At 41.3% G+C, this 21637-nt stretch overlaps 1 protein-coding gene across 5 annotated transcripts in view; it reads left to right on the forward strand.

Moving 5' to 3' along the window:
* MCU (mitochondrial calcium uniporter) overlaps positions 1-21637 on the forward strand; it is a 161547-nt gene that overhangs the window by 134049 nt on the left and 5861 nt on the right. For all 5 annotated transcript variants that reach the window (XM_053310641.1, XM_053310643.1, XM_053310642.1 and 2 more), the window contains exons 2-6: positions 3434-3503; positions 11410-11580; positions 13235-13339; positions 16563-16723; positions 21055-21258. In XM_053310641.1, the coding sequence (XP_053166616.1) occupies positions 3434-3503; positions 11410-11580; positions 13235-13339; positions 16563-16723; positions 21055-21258 (711 nt within the window). The remainder of the gene's footprint in view (positions 1-3433; positions 3504-11409; positions 11581-13234; positions 13340-16562; positions 16724-21054; positions 21259-21637) is intronic.

Consider the following 21637-nt stretch of genomic DNA (forward strand, 5'->3'; position numbering starts at 1 on the left):
GATATTTGGGTGAACGTAGAGGTGAAACTCGGAAAATTAGAATATCGTGCAAAAGTCCATTAATTTCAGTAATTCAAATTAAAAGGTGAAACTGATATATGAGACAGACGCATTACATGCAAAGCGAGATAAGTCAAGCCTTAATTTGTTATAATTGTGATGATCATGGCGTACAGCTCATGAAAACCCCAAATCCACAATCCCAGAAAATTAGAATATTACATGGAACCAAGAAGACAAGGATTGAAGAATAGAAGAATGTCGGACCTCTGAAAAGTATAAGCATGCATATGTATTCAGTACTTGGTTTGGGCCCCTTTTGCAGCAATTACTGCCTCAGTGCGGCGTGGCATGGATGCTATCAGCCTGTGGCACTGATGAGGTATTATGGAAGACCAGGATGCTTCATTAGCGGCCTTCAGCAATTCTGCATTGTTTGGTCTTATGTCTCTCATCCTTCTCTTGGCAGTGCCCCATGGATTCTCTATGGGGTCAGGTCAGGCAAGTTTGCTGGCCAATCAAGCACAGTACACTGTATACTTTTCAGAGGTCCGATATTGTTCTATTCTTCAATCCTTGTCTTCTTGGTTCCATGTAATATTTTAATTTTCTGAGATTGTGGATTTGGGGTTTTCATGAGCTGTACGCCATGATCATCACAATTATAACAAATTAAGGCTTGACTTATCTCGCTTTGCATGTAATGCATCTGTCTCATATATCAGTTTCACCTTTTAATTTGCATTACTGAAATTAATGGACTTTTGCACGATATTCTAATTTTCCGAGTTTCACCTGTATGTAGTCAAGTCAAGTCAAGTTTTATTTACGGTCCTAGACAAAACAATCCATGCATACAAATAGCAGAACAATTTATTTTTAAAAAACCTCTATAGGTTCTCATTATACATCTTAAAAGCAATATAACAAAATTTGGCTACAGAGTTAAAATTAAAAACATTTTCATCAGAGAGTAAGAATTTAACAAGTTGTTCATCAGATCGGTCTGTCTGTTTACAGACCAGAGGTAGAATTAAGTGCTCCCTCGATTGCCTATGTATTTTACAGGATAATAGAATATGCTCAATAGATTCTATTTCCCCACTGCCGCATCTGCAGAAGCGTTCTTCCAGGGGAACACCATTGTATCTCCCGGCTAATAATGCAAAGGGAAAAGAATTTGTGGGCAAATATTGCTCCGTCTAGATGTGCAAGGTTGATAGAGAAGTATCCCAACAGACTCAAGGCTGTTATTAAAGCAAAAGGTGGTTCAACAAAATATTGACATTGGGGGGGGCGGGTGATCCTTTTTCAATCTCAGTAATTCTTGCTTTTTGTTTCTGACACTTTTTCTGGACTGTAATTGTGATGTTTTTCAGTTGGATGTTATAGGTTGCATTGGATAAGTATAGCTGGTGAAGGGAATTTTCTTTGTGTTTTCATTTCAGGATGTAAGGGAACCAGAATTTAAGGTCTATCAAAGGGGGTGATTCTTTCCTATACCCAATGTATGTAACACTCACAGGGCTAAACGTAAGGTCAGGCATGCTCAAAATGGAGTTTAGAATAAAGGGAAGCTCTGGTATGTCATTTCAAGGAGCCTTTGGGCTGAATAAAGGCTAGTTTCACGTCAAATCTGACCTATCTCAACTCATGCAGCTCAATATAACCATGAGAAATCTGATGTGGTAGTACGGTAATTGTGATATCCTTTAGCAAACCCCTTAAAATACAGCTTTGGACAAAAGAATTGGAATCGGAGAAGTCATGTTTCCAACTTGCAAAGTGGTGTCTTCTGAATAAATTGGTCCATCTCTTTCTGTCCCAGCAAAAGGGTTTTCCTTGGCAGTCCAAATAATGGGACAATCTCTCTATTGGAAAACTCCAGTCTGAGTCACTGCAGGCAAGATTGCAGTTGGCTAATCCCTGTATCTAACTGTGCACATGAATGGTCTGCTCACATGAACAGTTTAACATCTGAAGTGGGAACGTTGCAGCAGATGCTTATGTGACTAGAAACAAATACATGCTTTTTTTCCTTGTCATGAAAATGGTCACTGCTGTGTGTTAATTTGTACACAGAAAAGCAAATGGGAAATTTCAAGATATCGCATTGACTCTGGCTTGGATAAAGATAAATCATGTTCCAAGGCAACATTTCTCCACTAGTGTCCATTGTTAGAAATGCTATAGATGTGGGTTTGAAAGTATAAATACCTTTTGGTTTTTAACACTTCCTGAAAACTAATTGAAGTTTCCATTCATTCAATTAATGCAGTTTCATGAATTGAATGTTAGAAATAAAAAGTTGCAGTCCTAAACCATACTTGCTTAGAAGTAAACACTTGTTTAAATCAATGGCCCTCACTTCCAAATAAGCTTACCATTTTGGAATGGTAAACTTTGTACCTCACTTTTAAAACTTCTTGTAACTTGTGTTAATGTTCTCTAAAGATTTAGATGACAATAGCTGCAAGTCAAGTTTAGCAATGAAGTGGGGTGTATGTGTGCTGCAAGAAGCAGCAGATAAGGGGATTGTAATTGGAGTAGGGGTAGGGAGTTTTCACTGAGTAATTCTTTACTCTTAGGAACCTAGCATGCTATGTATTATGCCACTATGCCTCCCAAGAGAGCAAACTAAAGTTCGGTCACCAAATGAGTGAAAATGGTGTGATGCTGCTGCCAGCAGCTTTTGTAAATTCCACTGTGTGGTTTGCTCAAACAAATCATTGCTCGCAGAAATGAATTGGTAACTGATGATATATAAACCAAACTGGAAGCTAGACTAATCAATACTTCCCAATAAACCCTCTTTCGCTTTCCATCCCATGGACGTTCTCCCTGCCCCCATTCAAATATGGTGCACTTAGCAATGTGTTCAGTTATGCTGACTAGGATTTCTAAAGGAATATAACACTTCTATTCTACATACTGTTAATTTCTTCTTTGCTAGATATGCTCTTGACCTGGTCTATCTATCTATCTATCTATCGATCATTCACCACCTTTGGAGATAAATGTTCCATATTAAACCAAAGTGCTGCTTAAAGATTGCATGCGTCCAGATATGCTCTTGACCTGGTCTATCTATCTATCTATCTATCGATCATTCACCACCTTTGGAGATAAATGTTCCATATTAAACCAAAGTGCTGCTTAAAGATTGCATGCGTCCTGAATGATTTCCTTTTCCCTTCCATATAGGATGAGCAGAATTTCTAAGGCATGAAATTTGGCTCATGAAGAATATCCATACTTAATGACAGATGGCAACAAGAGGTACTGCTCTTGAAAGGTTGTCTTGATTTGCTGTCTTCCCTGCAGTGGGTAGTAGGATGTGGCTAGATTGGTATCCTGGCATGGGTCATCTGAAATAACCCAGCATTTGCTGTTTTATTAATAAATCTTGTCTTGCTGTGTTCATTTCATCTAGGCACACCAAAGGCTTCCTCCATGGCAGAACATGAGAGTGGTCTATTGCAGTACTGTAGTGCCCTCTGATGGTGAGTACAATAAACAATAGTTTCTATTAAAAGGCTTAAATTGTTGGGTATATTACTTAGGGATGTAATTTGGCACTTTATAGAAGTTATAGCATTGGACACTGAGTTTATATAGTCATAGGCAGTTCAGTTTTTCAAAAGGTTTTATGAAAGAAATTCATGGGTCACCTTGCCTGCCCTGGTCTTTCTGTACTGCTAAATTACCAAAAATATATAAAATGCATGGTTTTCTAGGTCAGTTGTCTTCCCCTCTTTCTCCCCCATTTCATACTTCCCAAAGGATCTTTCTCCACGATTACCTGTTCTAGGTGAATTTAATGTGCTTGTCGTTCCTTTTCAAATCATCACCTTGCTTGCCTAATTTAGGGCTGTCATTTCAAGGTCAATCATGTGCCTTGGAGGTTAGTAAGTTTTCTTCTTGTGGAATAACATCACTATGCTTGGTCGTCTCCTTTCATTTCAAATTTTCTCCCCCCCCCCCGCTTTCTGTTATAGAAATGGATATTTTGCTTAGGCAGTTTCACAACTGGTAAAGTTTTTAATTTTGAATATGAAACTTACATTGGTTAGAAAGCACATGTGATCTTAAAATGGCACTCTCAGACTTCTCTATCATGCACTCACACTGTCAATAATGTATCTGGTCCCTTCCATTACTAGTTTCCTTAACAGCTGTGGTTTCTATTATCTCCACTCCCACTGTATGCTTGTGGGTCATTTTGGTCCTGGGAACTCAGCAGAGGAGTTCTAAGGACAAGCGTTGTCCAACCAAAAATGGAAATGAGATTGCTCACAAGAATGGAATCTACAAAATGATATGGAAACACTGCATCTGTCAAAAAAAGGCAGTGAATACATCATGCAGCTGAAAATGGCAACTACCCAGAATAATGATTTTAAAAAAAAAAAAATCCTTAGAGGCCACTAAAGGAAAACAATCCTTGGATCATGCAGATAAACTGCTAGCTCTTTAGATCCAAAACCAAGAGCCAGAAATGTTGCTGCCATCTGTCTGGCTAGATGTTGTGTGTATGTTTGGGGCTTTATATCCTATGTTGTGTGTTCCATTTCTGTGTGGTAGAATGTGTGCTTGTCGCACTTACTTACTGAAGGAAATCTTCAGATGCATTTTGGAACATGCCTGTCATAACCCTGAAAGATTAAATGGGTCATTGGTCAAGAATGTCCTTTCCTTTTGGCATTCTAAAATACCCTGATCTTTTAAAAAACAACAACACCACAACCTATTTCTAGCTTCGAGGTCTCATCATCATAGCACGTCCATAGAACTTGACATTTTAAGATTATTGGGTGAAAACAATCTGAAATGCTTTGCAAAGTGAAATATGGGTGGATAAACTAGGGCATCTTCAGTAGTAGTATATTAAAACTGGATTCAAGAAAATGTTTATGATTGACCAGCAAAAATCGATGTGAGGTTTGTAGTATAAAGTAACCTTACTATCTCTAGTAGCTTAATGCCTTTTAATAGTGAGCAGATGTTAAAATCTTCAAGGAACACCAGTTCTTCACACAGTTAGTACAAAGCTCTTGGCTGTGGATCTAAGGAGTAGTTGCTGGGGCTCTTTGTTTGCAAGTGTGGGGTGGAGTTGGGGGAGAGTGTTCCTACCAGGGAGAGAAGATTGACATTATGTGCCCTAGTACTGTAGCATGTTAGCAATGCCATTGTGTGGCATAAAGCAAAAAAACCCCAAACGGAAATCTAAGTGGTATTAATGGAATCTTTCTGCTTCTTTCAAGATGGTGAAAGAAGCCTTGCAGCACTCCACTGAGGAGCCATGGAATAGCACCCCTCTCTTCCCCTTCTTTTTATTTAAAGGAGGGGAAAGTTGCATTATACAAAAAGAACTTATACATCTGCATACAGGTGAAACTCGGAAAATTAGAATATCGTGCAAAAGTCCATTAATTTCAGTAATGCAAATTAAAAGGTGAAACTGATATATGAGACAGACGCATTACGTGCAAAGCGAGATAAGTCAAGCCTTAATTTGTTATAATTGTGATGATCATGGCGTACAGCTCATGAAAACCCCAAATCTACAATCTCAGAAAATTAGAATATTACATGGAACCAAGAAGACAAGGATTGAAGAATAGAACAATATCGGACCTCTGAAAAGTATACAGTGTACTGTGCTTGATTGGCCAGCAAACTCGCCTGACCTGACCCCATAGAGAATCTATGGGGCATTGCCAAGAGAAAGATGAGAGACATGAGATCAAACAATGCAGAATTGCTGAAGGCTGCTAATGAAGCATCCTGGTCTTCCATAATACCTCATCAGTGCCACAGGCTGATAGCATCCATGCCACGCCGCATTGAGGCAGTAATTGCTGCAAAAGGGGCCCAAACCAAGTACTGAATACATATTCATGCTTATACTTTTCAGAGGTCCGATATTGTTCTATTCTTCAATCCTTGTCTTCTTGGTTCCATGTAATATTCTAATTTTCTGAGATTGTGGATTTGGGGTTTTCATGAGCTGTACGCCATGATCATCACAATTATAACAAATTAAGGCTTGACTTATCTCGCTTTGCATGTAATGCATCTGTCTCATTTATCAGTTTCACCTTTTAATTTGCATTACTGAAATTAATGAACTTTTGCACGATATTCTAATTTTCCGAGTTTCACCTGTAGAAATCCATAAATCCAAGCATGGAAGCCCTGTCAAAAGCATGTGGCAGGGTGGAGAGAGAGAGAGAGAGAAGCAATATCATCACAGGAGTTTACTTTGGACCATCTGGCCAAGCAGAATGCATGGATGATGCATTGCTAAATCAGGTTACCAACTTGCAGAGAGGCAGATAATGGGGGACTTTTCAGCCTGGAGAAAGAGGCTAAAGAGTGAGATATCATGAGTCTTCTAATATCTAAAAGGCTTTCGTATAGGAGGAGGGAGGGGACTTGTACTCTGTTACTCCTGAGGGCAGAACTAGAACCAGTGGGTTGAAATTTCAAAGAAGCAGACTTAGGCTATACATTAAGAGAAAATCCTTACAGAGCTGTTCAACAGTGGAACAGTCTGCCTCATGTAGTGGTGAGCTCTCCTTCACTTGAGGTTATTAAACAGAGGCTGGATGGCCATCTGTCAGATTCCTCCACTGAGCAGCGGGTTGAACTAGAAGTCAAAAGAGGGAGGGGAAGAGATCCCAAAGGGGCCAACTGAATTAATAATCAGTTTATTCAACCTTGCCAGATATGTTTGAAGCAATATGCTCTTCTTCAGAGGCACATGTATTTCTAATGGTTTTCTGGGAATTATATCCTGCACCAGCAGTACTTCCTGCTGGTGCAGGATATAATTCCCAGAAAAACCTTAGAAATACATTTGCCTCTGAAGAAGAGCATATTGCTCAAAATGTGTCAGTCAGGCTTGAATAAACTGATCATCAACTCAGTCAGCCCCTTTGGGATTTCATCCCCTCTCCCTTTCCCCCCCTTTTTTTACTTGTTAGTGCTGCGTCATCTTCCTCCCTGCACTGACCTTTTCTCTTTTCCTGGTTGATCTAGAAGACCTGCAAGGTTCCTTTGAACTCAAAAATTCTAGGATTATGACCCCATCAGGATCCCTTGGAACCCACACAAAGTTATGAGTGGGGGAGGCTTATACATAGAGGGAGTAGTGAAGGGTGCTGACATTGATGCTCCACATGTCGTTCTGGTTTAGGTTAGTGTCTTATACATGTTGAGATTGTGAGGTTTCTCAGGCTTCGAGGCTGAAGAACTGGGCCAATTTGAGGTGACGGGAGAGGGCATTCTAAACTGTCTTGGAAAATGAAAAAATAACACGTCGTCTGGGCCAGATGGCACCACTCAAGAGTTCTGAAGGAAGTCATAGGAACATAGGAAGCTGCCATATACTGAGTCAGACCATAGGTCCATGTAGCTCAGTATTGTCTACACAGACTGGCAGCAGCTTCTCCAAGGTTGCAGGAAGGAATCTCTCTCAGCCCTATCTTGGAGATGCCAGGGAGGGAACCTGGAACCTTAGATGCTCTTCCCAAGGTGGCTCCATCCCCTGAAATGAAGATATTACAGTGCTCACACATGTAGTCTTCCATTCATATGCAACCAGGGTAGACCCTACATAGCTAAGGGGACTAGTCATGCTTGCTACCACAAGACCAGCTCTCAATTCAAATGTGAAATTGCTGATCTCCTAGCAAAAATATGTAACTTGTCCCTACAATCAGGCTCTGTACCAGAGGACTGCAAAGTAGCCAATGTAACTCCCATTTTCAAAAGGGCATCCCAGGGGGATCCAGGAAACTATAGGCCAGTGAACTTAACTTCTGTGCCTGGTAAATTGATGGAAAGCATACTTAAGGACAAAAATATAGAAGAAAAGGCCTTGCTGAAGGAGAACCAGCATGGCTTCTGCAAGGACAAGTCTTGCTGCACTAACCTTTTGGAGTTCTTTTGAGAGTGTCAACAGGTATGTGGGTAAAAGTGTTCCGGTTGACACAGTATATTTGGACTTCCAAAAAGCTTTTGACAGAGTTCCCCACCAAAAGGCTCTTGAGTAAACTTAGCAGTCATGGGATAAGGGGATAGGTTCATGTGTGGATTGGTAACTGGTTGAAGGACAAGAAGCAGAGGGTAGGAATAAGTGGACAGTTTTCACAATGGGGCAAAGAAAGAAGTGGGATCCCCCAGGGATCTGTGCTCGGACCAGTGCTCTTTAACTTGTTCATAAATGATCTAGAAGTTGGGCTGAGCAGTAAAGTGGACAGATTTGCAGATGACACTAAACTGTTTAGGTCTGTGAAATCCACATCAGATTGTGAGGAGCTCCAAAAGGATCTCTCCACACTGGGGGAGTGGGTGACAAAATGGCAATTGTATCAGTGTAATCAAGTGTAAAGTGATGCATAATGGGGCAAAGAAAACCCAACTTCACATATACCCTCATGGGGTCTGAGCTGTCAGTGACTGACCAGGTGAGAGATCTTGAGGTCGTGGTGGACAGCTCATTAAAGTGTCGATTCAGTGCGCGGCAGCTATGAGAAAGACAAATTCCATTGTAGGGTTCATTAGAAAGGGGATTGAACATAAAAATGCTAATATCATAATGCCATTATACAAATCTGTGGTATAGCTCTGGTCACCGTATCTTAAGAAGGACATTGTAGAACTAGAAATGTTGCAGAAGAGAGCAACCAAGATGATCAGGGGCCTGGAGCATCTTCCTTATGAGGCAAGGCTACAACACCTTGGGCTTTTAGTTTAGAAAAGAGGCAACTATGGGGAGACATGACAGAGGTGTATAAAATTATGCATGGAGTAGAGAGAGTGGACAGATGATTTTGTCTCCCTTTCTCACAACACTAGAACCAGGGGTCGTCCCATGAAACTGAAGGCCAGGAAATTTAGGACCAAGAAAAGAATGTACTTTTTCACACCATGCATAATTAATCTATGGAATTCTGTGCCATGGGATGGGGTGATGGCCACTAGCTTAGATGGCTTTAAAAAGGGGTTTTCATGGAGGACAGGTCTGTCATTGACTAGTCTGCAGGTCCATAAGCTATCTCCAGCCTCAGAGGCAAGATGCCTCTCAATACCAGTTGCAGGAGAGTAACAGCAAGAAAGAGGGCATGCCCTCATCTCTTGCCTGTGGGCTTCTCAGAGGCATCTTGTGGGCCACTGTGTGAAACAGGATGCAGGACTAGATAGGCCTTGGGCCTGATCCAGCAGGGATGTTCTTATAAGGCCACCTCTGCTTTTTAGGTACAGAATTTAATTGCTATTGAATAGTAATTTTAAGTTCCCCAAATGAGTTCTAGGACCAGCTGTTAGTAAGTTCCCCAAATGAGTTATAGGACCAGCTGTTAGTGAACTGAAGCATATCTAGTGGCATGGTTGAACAGCTGTTTGTCATGTTGGAAGCCTATATGCTCATGCTTGCAATAGCTTTGTGTATCTCCAGTTTATTTGTAGAGCGACATAATCATCTTTCTGGTGATTTGCACTGAAGTGTGTGTTGCAGGAGGGTAATAAGCTTTTTGCCTAGTCTGTAAAATTTTCTTCGTTTGAAGATAGGACATTTAGCCTAGGTATACGTTTTTCTGAGGCAGGGTAGTCTCAAAGTTCTAGGGCAAACAGAGGTTTTTCCAGAAGTCTGTTGCAACACATGATCTAGTAACCACACCAACTATAAGCAGAAAAAATGAACAGGCAAATTCCTATCGAACCACAGCAGAGGACAAAATTGTAGGCCAGAAGCCCCCAAAAACAACCACCCTGGCTCTCATCGCAAAGGAGCCAGAACTGAATAAGCTCAGAATGTCTCCCTTTCTCTAAAGAAAAAAGCTGTCAGAAAGCTCTTTTTTCCACTCTCATCCTGGAGGGAGGAGAGCATTCTGCTTGGACATGTGAAAAACAGTTAAATGCTTTATTTCAGAAAGTAGAGGTGTCCCTCTTCAAATCTCTAGTAAATATGAGAGCAGACAACCAGACTTGAGTTCAAGGCTTCTCTCCTAATGGAGCTTGTTCTCAAAAAGTGGACAAGACTGACCCATCCACTTTTATTTAAGTCACAGTGAATCATGTGAAAGTGCAATGCCTGATATGGGTGAGGCAACATGTGTTCAGTTCTTCCTGAGCCACTTGGCCAAAGCAGACACACACATTCTTGCTGCCTGAATTGGAATGCGGTAAGTTTGCAGGTGGGTTTAGGTTTTGCCAGGAAGGGCCTTTCACACATTGAGTGTGCACCATTCCTTTGTACATCTTTGGCCAAGATCAGAAGCAGAGGAGCATCTGCTCTTGCGTTCAGTGGAACTGATCTTTGGTCTGATCCCTTGTTCATACCAAAGGACCATTATATCCTTATGGAATAAGCGTAGCTCCTTTTTCTGAAGAAAGAGACTCCCAACTCAGAGAACTGTGTTCAAAAGATATTGCAGTAAGGAGCCCTAATCTTTAAGGAAGATGCTTCCTAAATGCTTGAAAGGATGGATTGCTGGTCTTGTGGTGGCAAGCATGAATTTTCTCCTTTGATAAGCAGGGTCCGTCCTGGTTGCATTTGAATGGGACACTATATGTGAGCACTGTAAGATATTCCCCTTAGGAGATGGGGCTGCTCTTGGAAAGAGCACCTGCATGCTTGCATACAGAAGGTTCCAAGTTCCCTTCCTGGCATCTCCAAGAGAGGGCTGAGAGAGATTCCTGCCTGCAGCCTTGTATTATTTATTTATTTGTTATTTATTTATTTAACATAATTTATACTGCCCAAAACTTACGTCTCTGGGCGGTTTACAACAAGATAAAAACAAAAGTAAAACATTAATTAAAAACAAAAACAAGAAATTTAAAACACAACAATTTAAAATTTTAAAACAATATTCTAAAAACAACATTAAAACAATAAAAAAAAATCAGTTAAAAGCCTGGGTGCGTCTTTAAAGACTTTTTAGAAGTTTAAATGTTTTAAAAGTTGTAGAAGCTGCTGCCAGTCTGTGCAGACAATACTGTGCTAGATGGTCTGACTCAGTAGAATGCAGCTTCCTATGATGTTTGGACAACGCCTAGAGGCCACAGTGAGGCTCCATGTAAGAATTGTCAAACAAAGGGCGAGTGGGATTTAGAGAGATTTCCCTGCAATACTCACCAGGACACTGACCAAAACAGATATCTGTTGCTTACATGTACAATGCTTCAAGCCAGCTCCAGCCTTGGGGGTTGGAGGCAGAATCCAGACATTGGCAGTCTGAATAAATCTAGGATCCTTCCTGTGGCTGTGTGTCTCAACTTCAGAAAGGCATGCTGTGTGTTATAAAGCTCATATAGAGATTCTTATTTTCTCCATTATATGATGTACCTGGCACAGAATCTGCCTTGACGGACTAATTTTTTTCTCCTCCCCCCCCCCAGATGTGACAGTGGTTTACCAAAACGGGTTGCCTGTGATATCTGTGAATCTTCCATCCCGCCGTGAACGTTGCCAGTTTACACTTAAGCCTATCTCAGACTCTGTTGGAGTATTTCTACGGCAACTACAGGCAGAAGACCGGGGAATTGACCGGGTTGCAATTTACTCGCCAGGTATTACTGAAGCAATCGGATGAACTCCTTCAGTACAGAGTTATTCTGCACTTGCTAACTTGCTTACAGCTCCTTAGTTTACATTTAATGACATTAAACCAAAGCCGCTTGTCAGACTGACATGAACACCACCATAGATTAGGACGATTGCATTAGTTTTGCAAATCTGTGCAACTGTTGAGATTGAAGAAAAGGAGAACACTCTGTTTAGAAGTGCATCAACCTTTTGACAAGGTTTTAAATAGGTATGCCCAGGATTTGTAATGTCTACGCTTATTTAATACAAGAAGTCTGAGTTCTGATAACAATGAACCACTGCTGACTATTTTTTGAGATGATAAATGTGTTGTAGTTCACTCTGCTTTCTACCTGAGATTATTATAAAATGTAGCATTATTGAATTACTTAGGCCAAACTAAATAAGACATTAGAGACATCAATGTACAGTCTGATCTTTACTTTAAAGTAAAAGGCAGCTTTTACTTTAAAAGGGGAAAGGCCAGATCTAGATTTGGACTGCACAGAAGTTGAGAGTGTTGAACCATTTTCTTCTGTACTGTTATCCTGTCAAAAATCTCCCCACTCACAAAAGTACAATTTGTTAAACACTTCCTACTTCCAAGATTTTGAAGTGGATCAAGCCCCCACATGGCTGTTCGTTTTACTTTGTCTAGTTTAAAGTAAATGTCAATAACATATGAGTGGCAGTATAGAAATGTAATACATATTTAATGTCTCGCCTAGTTTGGTCTTTACTCTCACTACAGCTGCCAAATAGTTACATTTCACTGCCCTGTTCTATGCACTTCAAACGTCTGCATACTATTGGGCCTACGTAAGTCAGTTCTGAGTAAGAGGAGGTGTCATCTGATGTAGTTCCTGGAGAGTGAGAGCGACAGTGCAGAACTCTGAATATTATTTCACCACAAACTGTGATTTAGGGATGTGCATGAATGGCTCATATTGGTGTGGGTATGAGGGAGCGGTTCCCTTCAGAAGCAGGTCCTTACCTGCTTCACTACTGCCTTGCCTCTTTTCTGGGTGCAGTGCTCATTCTAACAAAGGTACTGTTCCCTGCAGCCTGTGCCTTTGCCAGAGCGAGCATTGCGCCTGGAAGAGGGGCGGGGCGGCAGCAGAGCAGATGAGGACCCTGCCCCAAAGGAGGCACCAAACCAGTTCCTACACATCTCTACTGTGATGACCAGGTCAGATGGCCAAATGAGGGGCTAAGTGCACGTGATGGTTGCAGCCCCTTCTCTCAAGCTGTTTTTCTCCTAGTAAAGCATATGTTTCCCATCTCAGGGCACGACCTGGAGAAATAATGGCAGGGAAGGAAACTTTGCAACTTGGAAAGGAGTAGGCAGGGATTGGGCTGAGCAGACCCATCCGCTGCTTCTCTATTATTAAAACATCAACCCCTAACCACCTACCCTTCTTTATACAAATATGGCAGTGCATACTAACACATGGGTGTGCAGCCATCATGTATAGTTGGCCTTCTGAATACCAAGATGACTAGGAATCTGGAAAAGCTTTGTTTCACAACTTGGAAGCATACTAGATTTGCCAAGTTTTGTATATTTAATTGCACTGGAACACAGTTCATAGACATTAATGCTCTCCAGCTCAATTCTGTTCCCATTTCCCTTTACAGATGGGACACGTGTGGCCTCCTCAACAGGCATAGATCTTCTACTCCTTGATGATTTCAAACTAGTAATTAATGACTTGACTTATCATGTCCGACCACCAAAGAGAGGTAACGACTTCATGCAATTTGGATATATTTCCAGGAGATTTCAGGAAGACTCTTCATCTATCAGTTTTTAAAAACAGTGATTTCATCTTTGGTGGGCAAGACAGTTGATGGTTCATCTTCTGCAAAACTGTGTGGTCAGGATTTTGCACGTGAGCATGCTGCCTCTGATCCTAGTGTGTAGGTGTAAAAGAAAACGTTGAAGTACCACCTCCAAGTCTCCAGTGTTTATAGGGTAGATAGGTTTGTGGGTATATGCCCTATTTAGTGTGCCCTTCCTAAGTCTTCAGTCAGTTTTTTTCTGACACACATGCACTCACACCCACTCATATTCCATTCACATTTCTCATCCGTGGGTTTTTTTTCTTTAAAAAGTCATAGTTTCTGTTAAAAGGGCTTCATTTTGAATAAGTGGCAAATGGTGCAATATGAGGAACACCCACTCCACAGAAAAGATTTTCTGTTGGTTAGAGATGACCTGACTAGTCTTACTGTTTATTGAACAAATCTGAGTGTTTGAAGAAGAACGGCTATGAAGATTTGGGCCAGTCCTAGGTTTAGGTGATCACCTTTTTCTGGTTGCTTGCCTCCTTTCTATTTTGTCATCACTGTCTTAATGTTTGAGCACTGCTGCTCTTCTTAAGTAGCTTCTCTCTCGTAGAAGGTACTTGAATAGTTTTTTTAGAATCACTTACATGCATATGCTTTGAGGAATGTTTATATCTCCATCCAATGTACAATTAGTAAGATTACCCTAGTGACTGCAGAGGTATTGGATGTTCACACACTCCTCTATAGAAGTTGATACCAGAGATAGTTACCTAGTGGTAAGTGGTTTAGTGAGTACTCAAAAATGGTTCATTTCAAAATGGTTGAAAGAGTATTCATCATAGCTGTTATTACTGCAACCCATAGCTACTAGACTTTGATAATAAATACAGTTTCAGCAGTTGTGTTGTAATGCTGGTGTTAATATGTATGCCAACAAGCAGTGATATCCATAAGGCCTTGGATCTGTTTTATAGAACAAATTCATTTATGCTCCTTGAAATGAACCTAGGCTGTGTTCATTTGTGCACTATGGTCTCTAAACACGTACTTACTGTCTTTGGAACTAGGCCGGCAACTCCTGATTTGTAATGCCTTGTTTGTGTATTCACTTAGAAGTTAGTTATGCCCTTGACCACTGTAAATCTAAGACAATATTCATAAGTGGTACCTTTCCTCCATTCTGTGCAAAACTGGGATAGATGGTGGGGGTGGGGGGGGGTAGAAAATACATATGGCGAGGGAGGAACAGAAGGGAGGAAATACATTGTTGAGCCTCAGTGATGTGCTTCCTCTCTTCCAGAGCACTTCCAGAGTGTTGACGAGCAGGGACGCTTGCATGCTATTGCACAAGCCAGAGAAAGAGGCGGGTGGGGGCTGAGTTGCACATGAGCCCCAGTCATGTCCCCATAGCCCTTCGTTATCCATGTGCTTCATTAGTCAGGATGCCAGCCACTATTCTGAAACAAAGAGTTGTTTGCAGTAGACTTGAATAGAAGGCAGACAGATAGTGTGCCCTTGCCTTCTATCTATACACAAGAACCTGGACCATAAACAAAGCTATATATAATAGTGCAAAGGCACTTTCAAGCCCCTGCATGGTTTTGAAAGTCCATTTAATACCCAAGGATGAGATAGGTATGGAGGCACTGATAATGGCTATGAAATGATCAGGGCAATAGCCTGCAATTCTCTGAATCTTCTTCTAATATTGAGACACAGTCTAGAGGTTATGTTACTTGTGTCTAAATATGAAAGCTTTTTCAGGACAGAGGAAAGACGTTGGTTTCATTTGGTTTATATATTCTGGCTATCTCTTAAGCATTGGCGGGTCCTGTAGATGTGCAAAGAAAGTGACTTTCCTTCATGGCATAAAGTATTGTGAGAATAGGACTGTTTTCTGTGATGCTGAATACTACCTGATTCTGGGCAGAAAGGTTAACATGTACCAGCTCTGTCTCTCTTTACCCATGTATGATTCAATATTATACAAGAAGCTTCTCTGGCTTTTTTCAGCATATTAATATGAAGGATTGGATCTTGTAGGTGTTGGTGTGGTTCAAATATTATTCTGACTCAGTATGTGAGCATTGCCCACTGTTTGTGTAACTGCTGAACTGATGTCTGCTCAACTCATGTCTGTCAAACTTGGATTGTTTTGTAGATATCACTGAGACTTACAAAGGCAAGCTAAGCCTGAAGATTTATGTGCTGAAATTTACTGCATGCAAGGTTCTATATATTTTAGTTTGCATTGTCTTCACAAAATGTATAATACCTCATTTTAAGGTGGAAATACAGCAAGGAATGTACACTAATTTTAGCAACTTTAACATTTGATTTTTTTAAATACTTACAAGCTTATATATTAAAATATTGAAAGAATATGGTCTGCATGGAGTGTGAAATGTTGTCAGGTAGGAGTTGGCTTCATTGCCTTGCTTAACTTGTAAGTGCATCCTCTATTTCATACTGAATTGATTCCAATTGATTATGCGCGCGCGCACACAAACACACTCACACACTACTGCTGCTATAGCTACATTTAATCTATTTAAACCAGGCAGCAGCTGAATCATGAAGTGTGAGCACTAAGCACAGACTTCTGAAAGGTTTTGCCATGTTCATTCCCTTCCTAGGCTGCGCTGTAGCAGCATGCATGCAGATTATGGGGAACCTCTGCTGGTATCAGGTGGACCTATAGGATTGGGCCTGAGCTAGGGGAAGCAGGGAAGAATACAATCTTGCAAGCATGCCTATTTTACTTACTATTCAGAGTAAAATTATACTCTGAAAGAGTTTCAAATTTAAGCTACATTTCAGTAGTACTTTTCTGTAAAACTACATTTTACAGTAGAGTGTTTGTAGCTGAAACAACATTTTTATCATAGGTGATGCAAGTACAAGGAAATTACTAACTTGTGTTTTTGGATTAGCATTTTGGATTAGCATTTGAGTTGTAGTATCTTGAGAGTACATTGTTGTCTGTAGTGGGTATCGCTCCATTAATGGTAGTCTTTGCATGAGCCTTTGTTTGAGAGCAGGGTGGTATGGTTCAGTTGGTTGTGTACATTTATATGCAAAAATGGAACAGATTTGTCACTTTGGTTCTGATCGGCTGTTGGAAACATAACCACTGTGAAGAACAGAATACTAAAAGGGCCTTCTGCTTCTTTAGATCTCTTAAGCCACGAAGATGCAACCACGCTGAATGATGTGAAGACATTGGTTCAGCAACTATACACCACACTGGGTATTGAGGAACACCAGCTGAATAAAGAGAAGGAACTAATTGGACGGCTAGAAGACCTCAAACAAGAGTTAGCACCCCTGGAAAAGGTGCGGCTTGAGTTTCATTCAGTTGCATTCCGATTTGCACTGTCATAAGAATAGCCCTGCTGGATCAGGCCCAGGGCCTCTCTGGTCAAGCATCCTGTATCACAAAGTGGTCCACCAGATGCCTTTGAGAAGCCCAAAGGCATGCCCCCTCTCTTGTTGTTGCTTCTCTGCAACTCTGGTATTCAGAGTCATTTTGCCTTTGAGGCTGGAGGCAACCTATAGGGGTGTGCAAACTGGCTTGAATCTGAACCGGTTCAACCTCAAATCGGTTCAGTTCAAAGGTTCAGGGTTGAGCCCAAACACCCCCGGTTCAGGTCGACCCTGAACTGAACACACACACACCCCCAAAGTTCAGGGGTTCGTTGATTTTTTTATTTTTTTAACTTAACCCCTCGGGAGGGGGCTTCTTCAAGGTGGTGGTGAGTCCACGGAGGTTTCCCCTCCCCTCATTGGCCTTTGTTTTTCTAGAAGTCACTCGGTTCAGTGTCTTTGGACCTTTCCGGGCCGATTGCCTGGTGCGGCGGCCTCCGAAATGGCCCCTATAGCAATAGCAATAGCACTTACATTTATATACCGCTCTATAGCCGGAGCTCTCTAAGCGGTTTACAATGATTTAGCATATTGCCCCCAACATTCTGGGTACTCATTTTACCGACCTCGGAAGGATGGAAGGCTGAGTCAACCTTGAGCCCCTGGTCAGGATCAAACTTGCAACCTTCTGGTTACAGGGCGGCAGTTTTACCACTGCGCCACCAGGGGCTATGCCAGGAAATAGGCCTGGAAAGGGCCAAAGACACTGAACCGAGTGACTTTTAGAAAAACAAAGGCCGATGAAGGGAGGGGAAACCTCCGTGGACCCTAACTGACCCGGTGCAGTTCAAATTTGTTTTGAACCAAACCAGGCCAGGTAGTTTTGTGCACACCCTTAGTGGCCTATAGCCACCAGACTAGAAGCAATTGACAGACCTGTCTTCCATGAATTTCTCCACACCCCTTTTAAAGTCATCCAGGCTAGTGGCCACCACTACATCCTGTGGCACAGAATTCCATAGATTTATTACAAAGTGTGTGAAAAAGTACATCCTTTTGTTGGTCCTAAAATTCCTGGCACAGATCCCTGGCAGATCCCACTTCTTACTTGACTCCATTGTGAAAACTGTCCCTTTATTCCTACCCTCAGTTTCCTGTCCTTCAACCAGTTACCAATCCATTTATGAATCACATGAACCTGTCCCCTTATCCCATGACTGCTAAGTTTACTCAAAAGCCTTTGGTGGGGAACTTTATTAAAAGCTTTTTGGAAATCCCAAGTATACTATGTCAACCGGATCACTTTATCCACATGCCAGTTGACACTCTCAAAGAACTCCAAAAGATTAGTGAGGCAAGACTGCCCTTGTGGAAGCCATGCTAGTTTTCGTTCAGCAAGGTCTGTTCTTCTGTATGTTTAACAATTTTGTACTTAAGTGTGCTTTCCAGCAATTTACCTGGCACAGAAGTTAAGCCTGTAGTTTCCCGGATCCTATTTGAAAATGGGAGTTACATTAGCTACTTTGCAGTCCTCTGGTACAGAGCCTGATTGTAGGGACAGAGTTACATATTTTTGCTAGGAGATCAGCAGTTTCACATTTGAGTTCCATCAGAACTCTTGGGTAGATGCCATCTGGTCCAGGCGACTTCTTAATTTTTAGTTTCTCAAGGCAGTTTAGAATATCCTCTCTCATCACCTCACATTGGCCCAGTTCTTCAGCCTCCAAGCCTGAGAAGCTAAGTTCCGGACTTGATGTATCCTCTCCTGTGAAGACATATGCAAAAAACTCATTCAGTTCCTCTGCAATTTCCTTATTCTCCTTAGTGATCCCTTTCACACCCACCTCACCTAACGATCTGACTGCTTCCCTTGCAGGCTTTCTGCTTTTGATATTTTGAAGAAGTTTTTGTTGTTACCCTTGACATTTCTAGCTATATGCTCCTCAAACTCTCTTTCTGCATCCCTTGTTGTCCCCATGCATTTATTTTGCCAGAGTTTATGCTTCTTTCCGTTCATTTGGACAGGACTTCCATTTTCTGAACGAAGTTGTCTTTCCTTTTTATAGCTTCCCTAACTCTACTTGTTAGTCATGCTGTTGTCCTCAGGTACCTTTCTCCTCCTTGGTATACATTCCAACTGATCTTCTAGTATTGTGGTTTTAAATAAGTCCCATGCTTTCTGGACTCATTTGACCCTCCTGACCTTTCCTTTCAGTTTCCTTTTTACCAGTCACCACATTTTTGAGACGCTCTCTCTTCTGAAGTCCAGTGCATCTAGGAGGACTCAGGTCCCCATACCCTAAACTCCACACAAAACTCCTTTGATATCGGTTAGCAAATTCCTATTCACAAAGCTTCAGGTAGCAAAGTTCCCCTGGTCTGAGCCTAGTCTTTTCAAGAGCTGTTTCCAAACTGAGCCTTCTCAGGAATGTAGCCCTTCCCACCAGCTGTGTGACTCACCTGCAGCTAATCCCTGTCCACTGCCTCTCTAGGTACAACTGAAACTGCCATGTCACAAACAAAACCTTTGCCAGCCAGAAAACAAACCCTAGAAAAGACTAGCTCTAACAAACTTACCTTGTCCTTTCCCCCTTGTTTTCTTGTTGATTTATGTATTTGCTTGCTTGCTTGCTTCTTTAGGAAGGAAAACAAAAGTTTTGCTGCCTCTCCTGGTCTGAGCCTTGTCTTCGAAAGAGCTGCTTCTAAACTGTCTAGTGAATAACTGAATTACAGGGCATTAATTGTAAGCGAATAATAAATAGAATTGAAAAAACATAATGGCTTTTTTTGTTGCTAGTAGGATTTAGAACTGAAATACAGTATATGCATTCTTGTCAGATCTTGCTGAGTACTCAAAGCATGCCTTCTAGCTAAAGAATACACAGTTGAACACAGTGAACTTCTTGGGTTAATCCTAATGATTTCAAGGTAAAATCCATTGTGTATCCTAGACGACTGACATAAGAACCTTTCAAAGGGATACTTACTGTGAATGCCACAGAGATTACAGAATCAGGAGCATTTCTAACTTTAATTCCCCACTCCCGCCACCATTGTTTTCATAGACTGGTTTCCTTGGAAATATGGAGATTCTGAAATTAGAATTGCAGCACTTGGGGAATGATTGGTAGTAAATTGCCTTTGGACTGTGAATGGTCAATTCTTTTCAGCACTTTCATTGGACACTAATGAAGAAAATCAGCTAAATTGCTATCTAGTTTTGCTTTTCTATTGGCCTACATTTATTAGATGCTGAAATGATGGACAAAATATAAAAACTAGTAAGATTTTTCTGAAGTGGTTGTTATGGCTCCACTTCTGGATTTTATTGCAGGAAAGCAACTCCTTTGTCATGGATGCTGTTACTTCCCTGCAGTGTTTGAGGAATGTTGCTTCTTTCTTTGGGAACAGAGTTGCTGGTTGAGAAAGACTCTTTCTGGCCTGGTGCTCGAAACAGGTGGAGATCCTTCCCAGCCAGCCGTTTTGTATCAAAGAAAAGTCTCCAGCAACAGGCAGAAGCTGTTCCTTGAGGCAAATAATCTTGCTGGGGAAGGCTCATCTGACCTTTCATTTCAGGCACCAGGCTGGAGACTTTGCCTGCAGCAGACATACTCATGAGTAAGCACACCTGCCTGTGCGGCGGGGCGGGGGAGGGTTTCACACATACTAACTCAGAGATCTCTTGTTCTTTGTGAGCGTTGCTATGAAGAGTAGCACAAAAACTTTCAAAGAGGAGGAACAGCTTGCCTCTCCTCCAAGAAAGAATCTAGGTGGTATAAACACACCATTAAAGCTAGAATTAGGATTGACGGATATTACAAAAATGAAGAGAACCAAGGCATTGATATTCAGCAGAAATAAATGTTGTGTAAAAGAAATGGAAATTTGATTCATTTGAAATTGAAACGTCAGCACTCAGTATATTATAAAAGCAGTTTTATAGGCCAGTATTGAAAATTCCAGTTGTAATATGTTCAGTTTATGTTGCACCTTAACAAAACTGCCCAACAGCATAACTCTGTTCAGACCTTGTACATACATACAGATGACTGTACACATGTACATGGTTTTTGTTTGAATGGCTAAACATGTGTCCATTTTGAAAGTGAACCTAGGTACAGGCCCCTTCCAGTGCAAGGTACAGAAGTGTACTAAATGTGCATTGAGCATAATGTGTGAATAATTGTACCTACAGATCTATATGAGCAAACTTGATACACAAACTGTGTGTAGAACATAATGTGAATAGGCCTCAGATGAATATAAGACATCATGTTAGTGCTGACTTTTTTATTCTGCAGGTTAGGATGGAAATCTGCAGGAAAGCGGAGAAGAGGACCACCTGGGTGCTATGGGGTGGACTTGCTTACATGGCCACTCAGTTTGGGATTCTGGCCCGGCTCACCTGGTGGGAGTACTCTTGGGACATTATGGAGCCAGTCACCTACTTCATCACATACGGTAGTGCCATGGCAATGTATGCATACTTCGTAGTTACGCGTCAGGTGAGACAAGCATTGGGTTTTGTTTCAACCTTCTATAGCAAGTTTTCTGAAAATCATTTTCCAAATCTTACTTTTTCTCCTCAGTACTGCTCAGACCACATAAATAGCTTGTACACTTCCAGATAGTATGCATGTTCATACAGCATCATGTGATTCACTATGAAGTGATTCAATTTGTGAATTGACCATCACAGATAGAACTTCCTATTGGCTCAAATGCAGTCCTTTTTCAGTTCTCAGTCATCAAAGAAATTCAGTGATGTACATGCATGTATGACCTAGTCCTTCGGCATCTAGCTTTGTGTTCTAGCCAATTGTCCCCAAAGAGAGAAGAATAATTTAAGAACTCATAATAAGTTTTCTCCAGATGAATGTGATT

This window comes from Hemicordylus capensis, chromosome 3 (assembly GCF_027244095.1).
Source record: "Hemicordylus capensis ecotype Gifberg chromosome 3, rHemCap1.1.pri, whole genome shotgun sequence".
In the NCBI taxonomy this organism is placed as follows: domain Eukaryota; kingdom Metazoa; phylum Chordata; class Lepidosauria; order Squamata; family Cordylidae; genus Hemicordylus; species Hemicordylus capensis.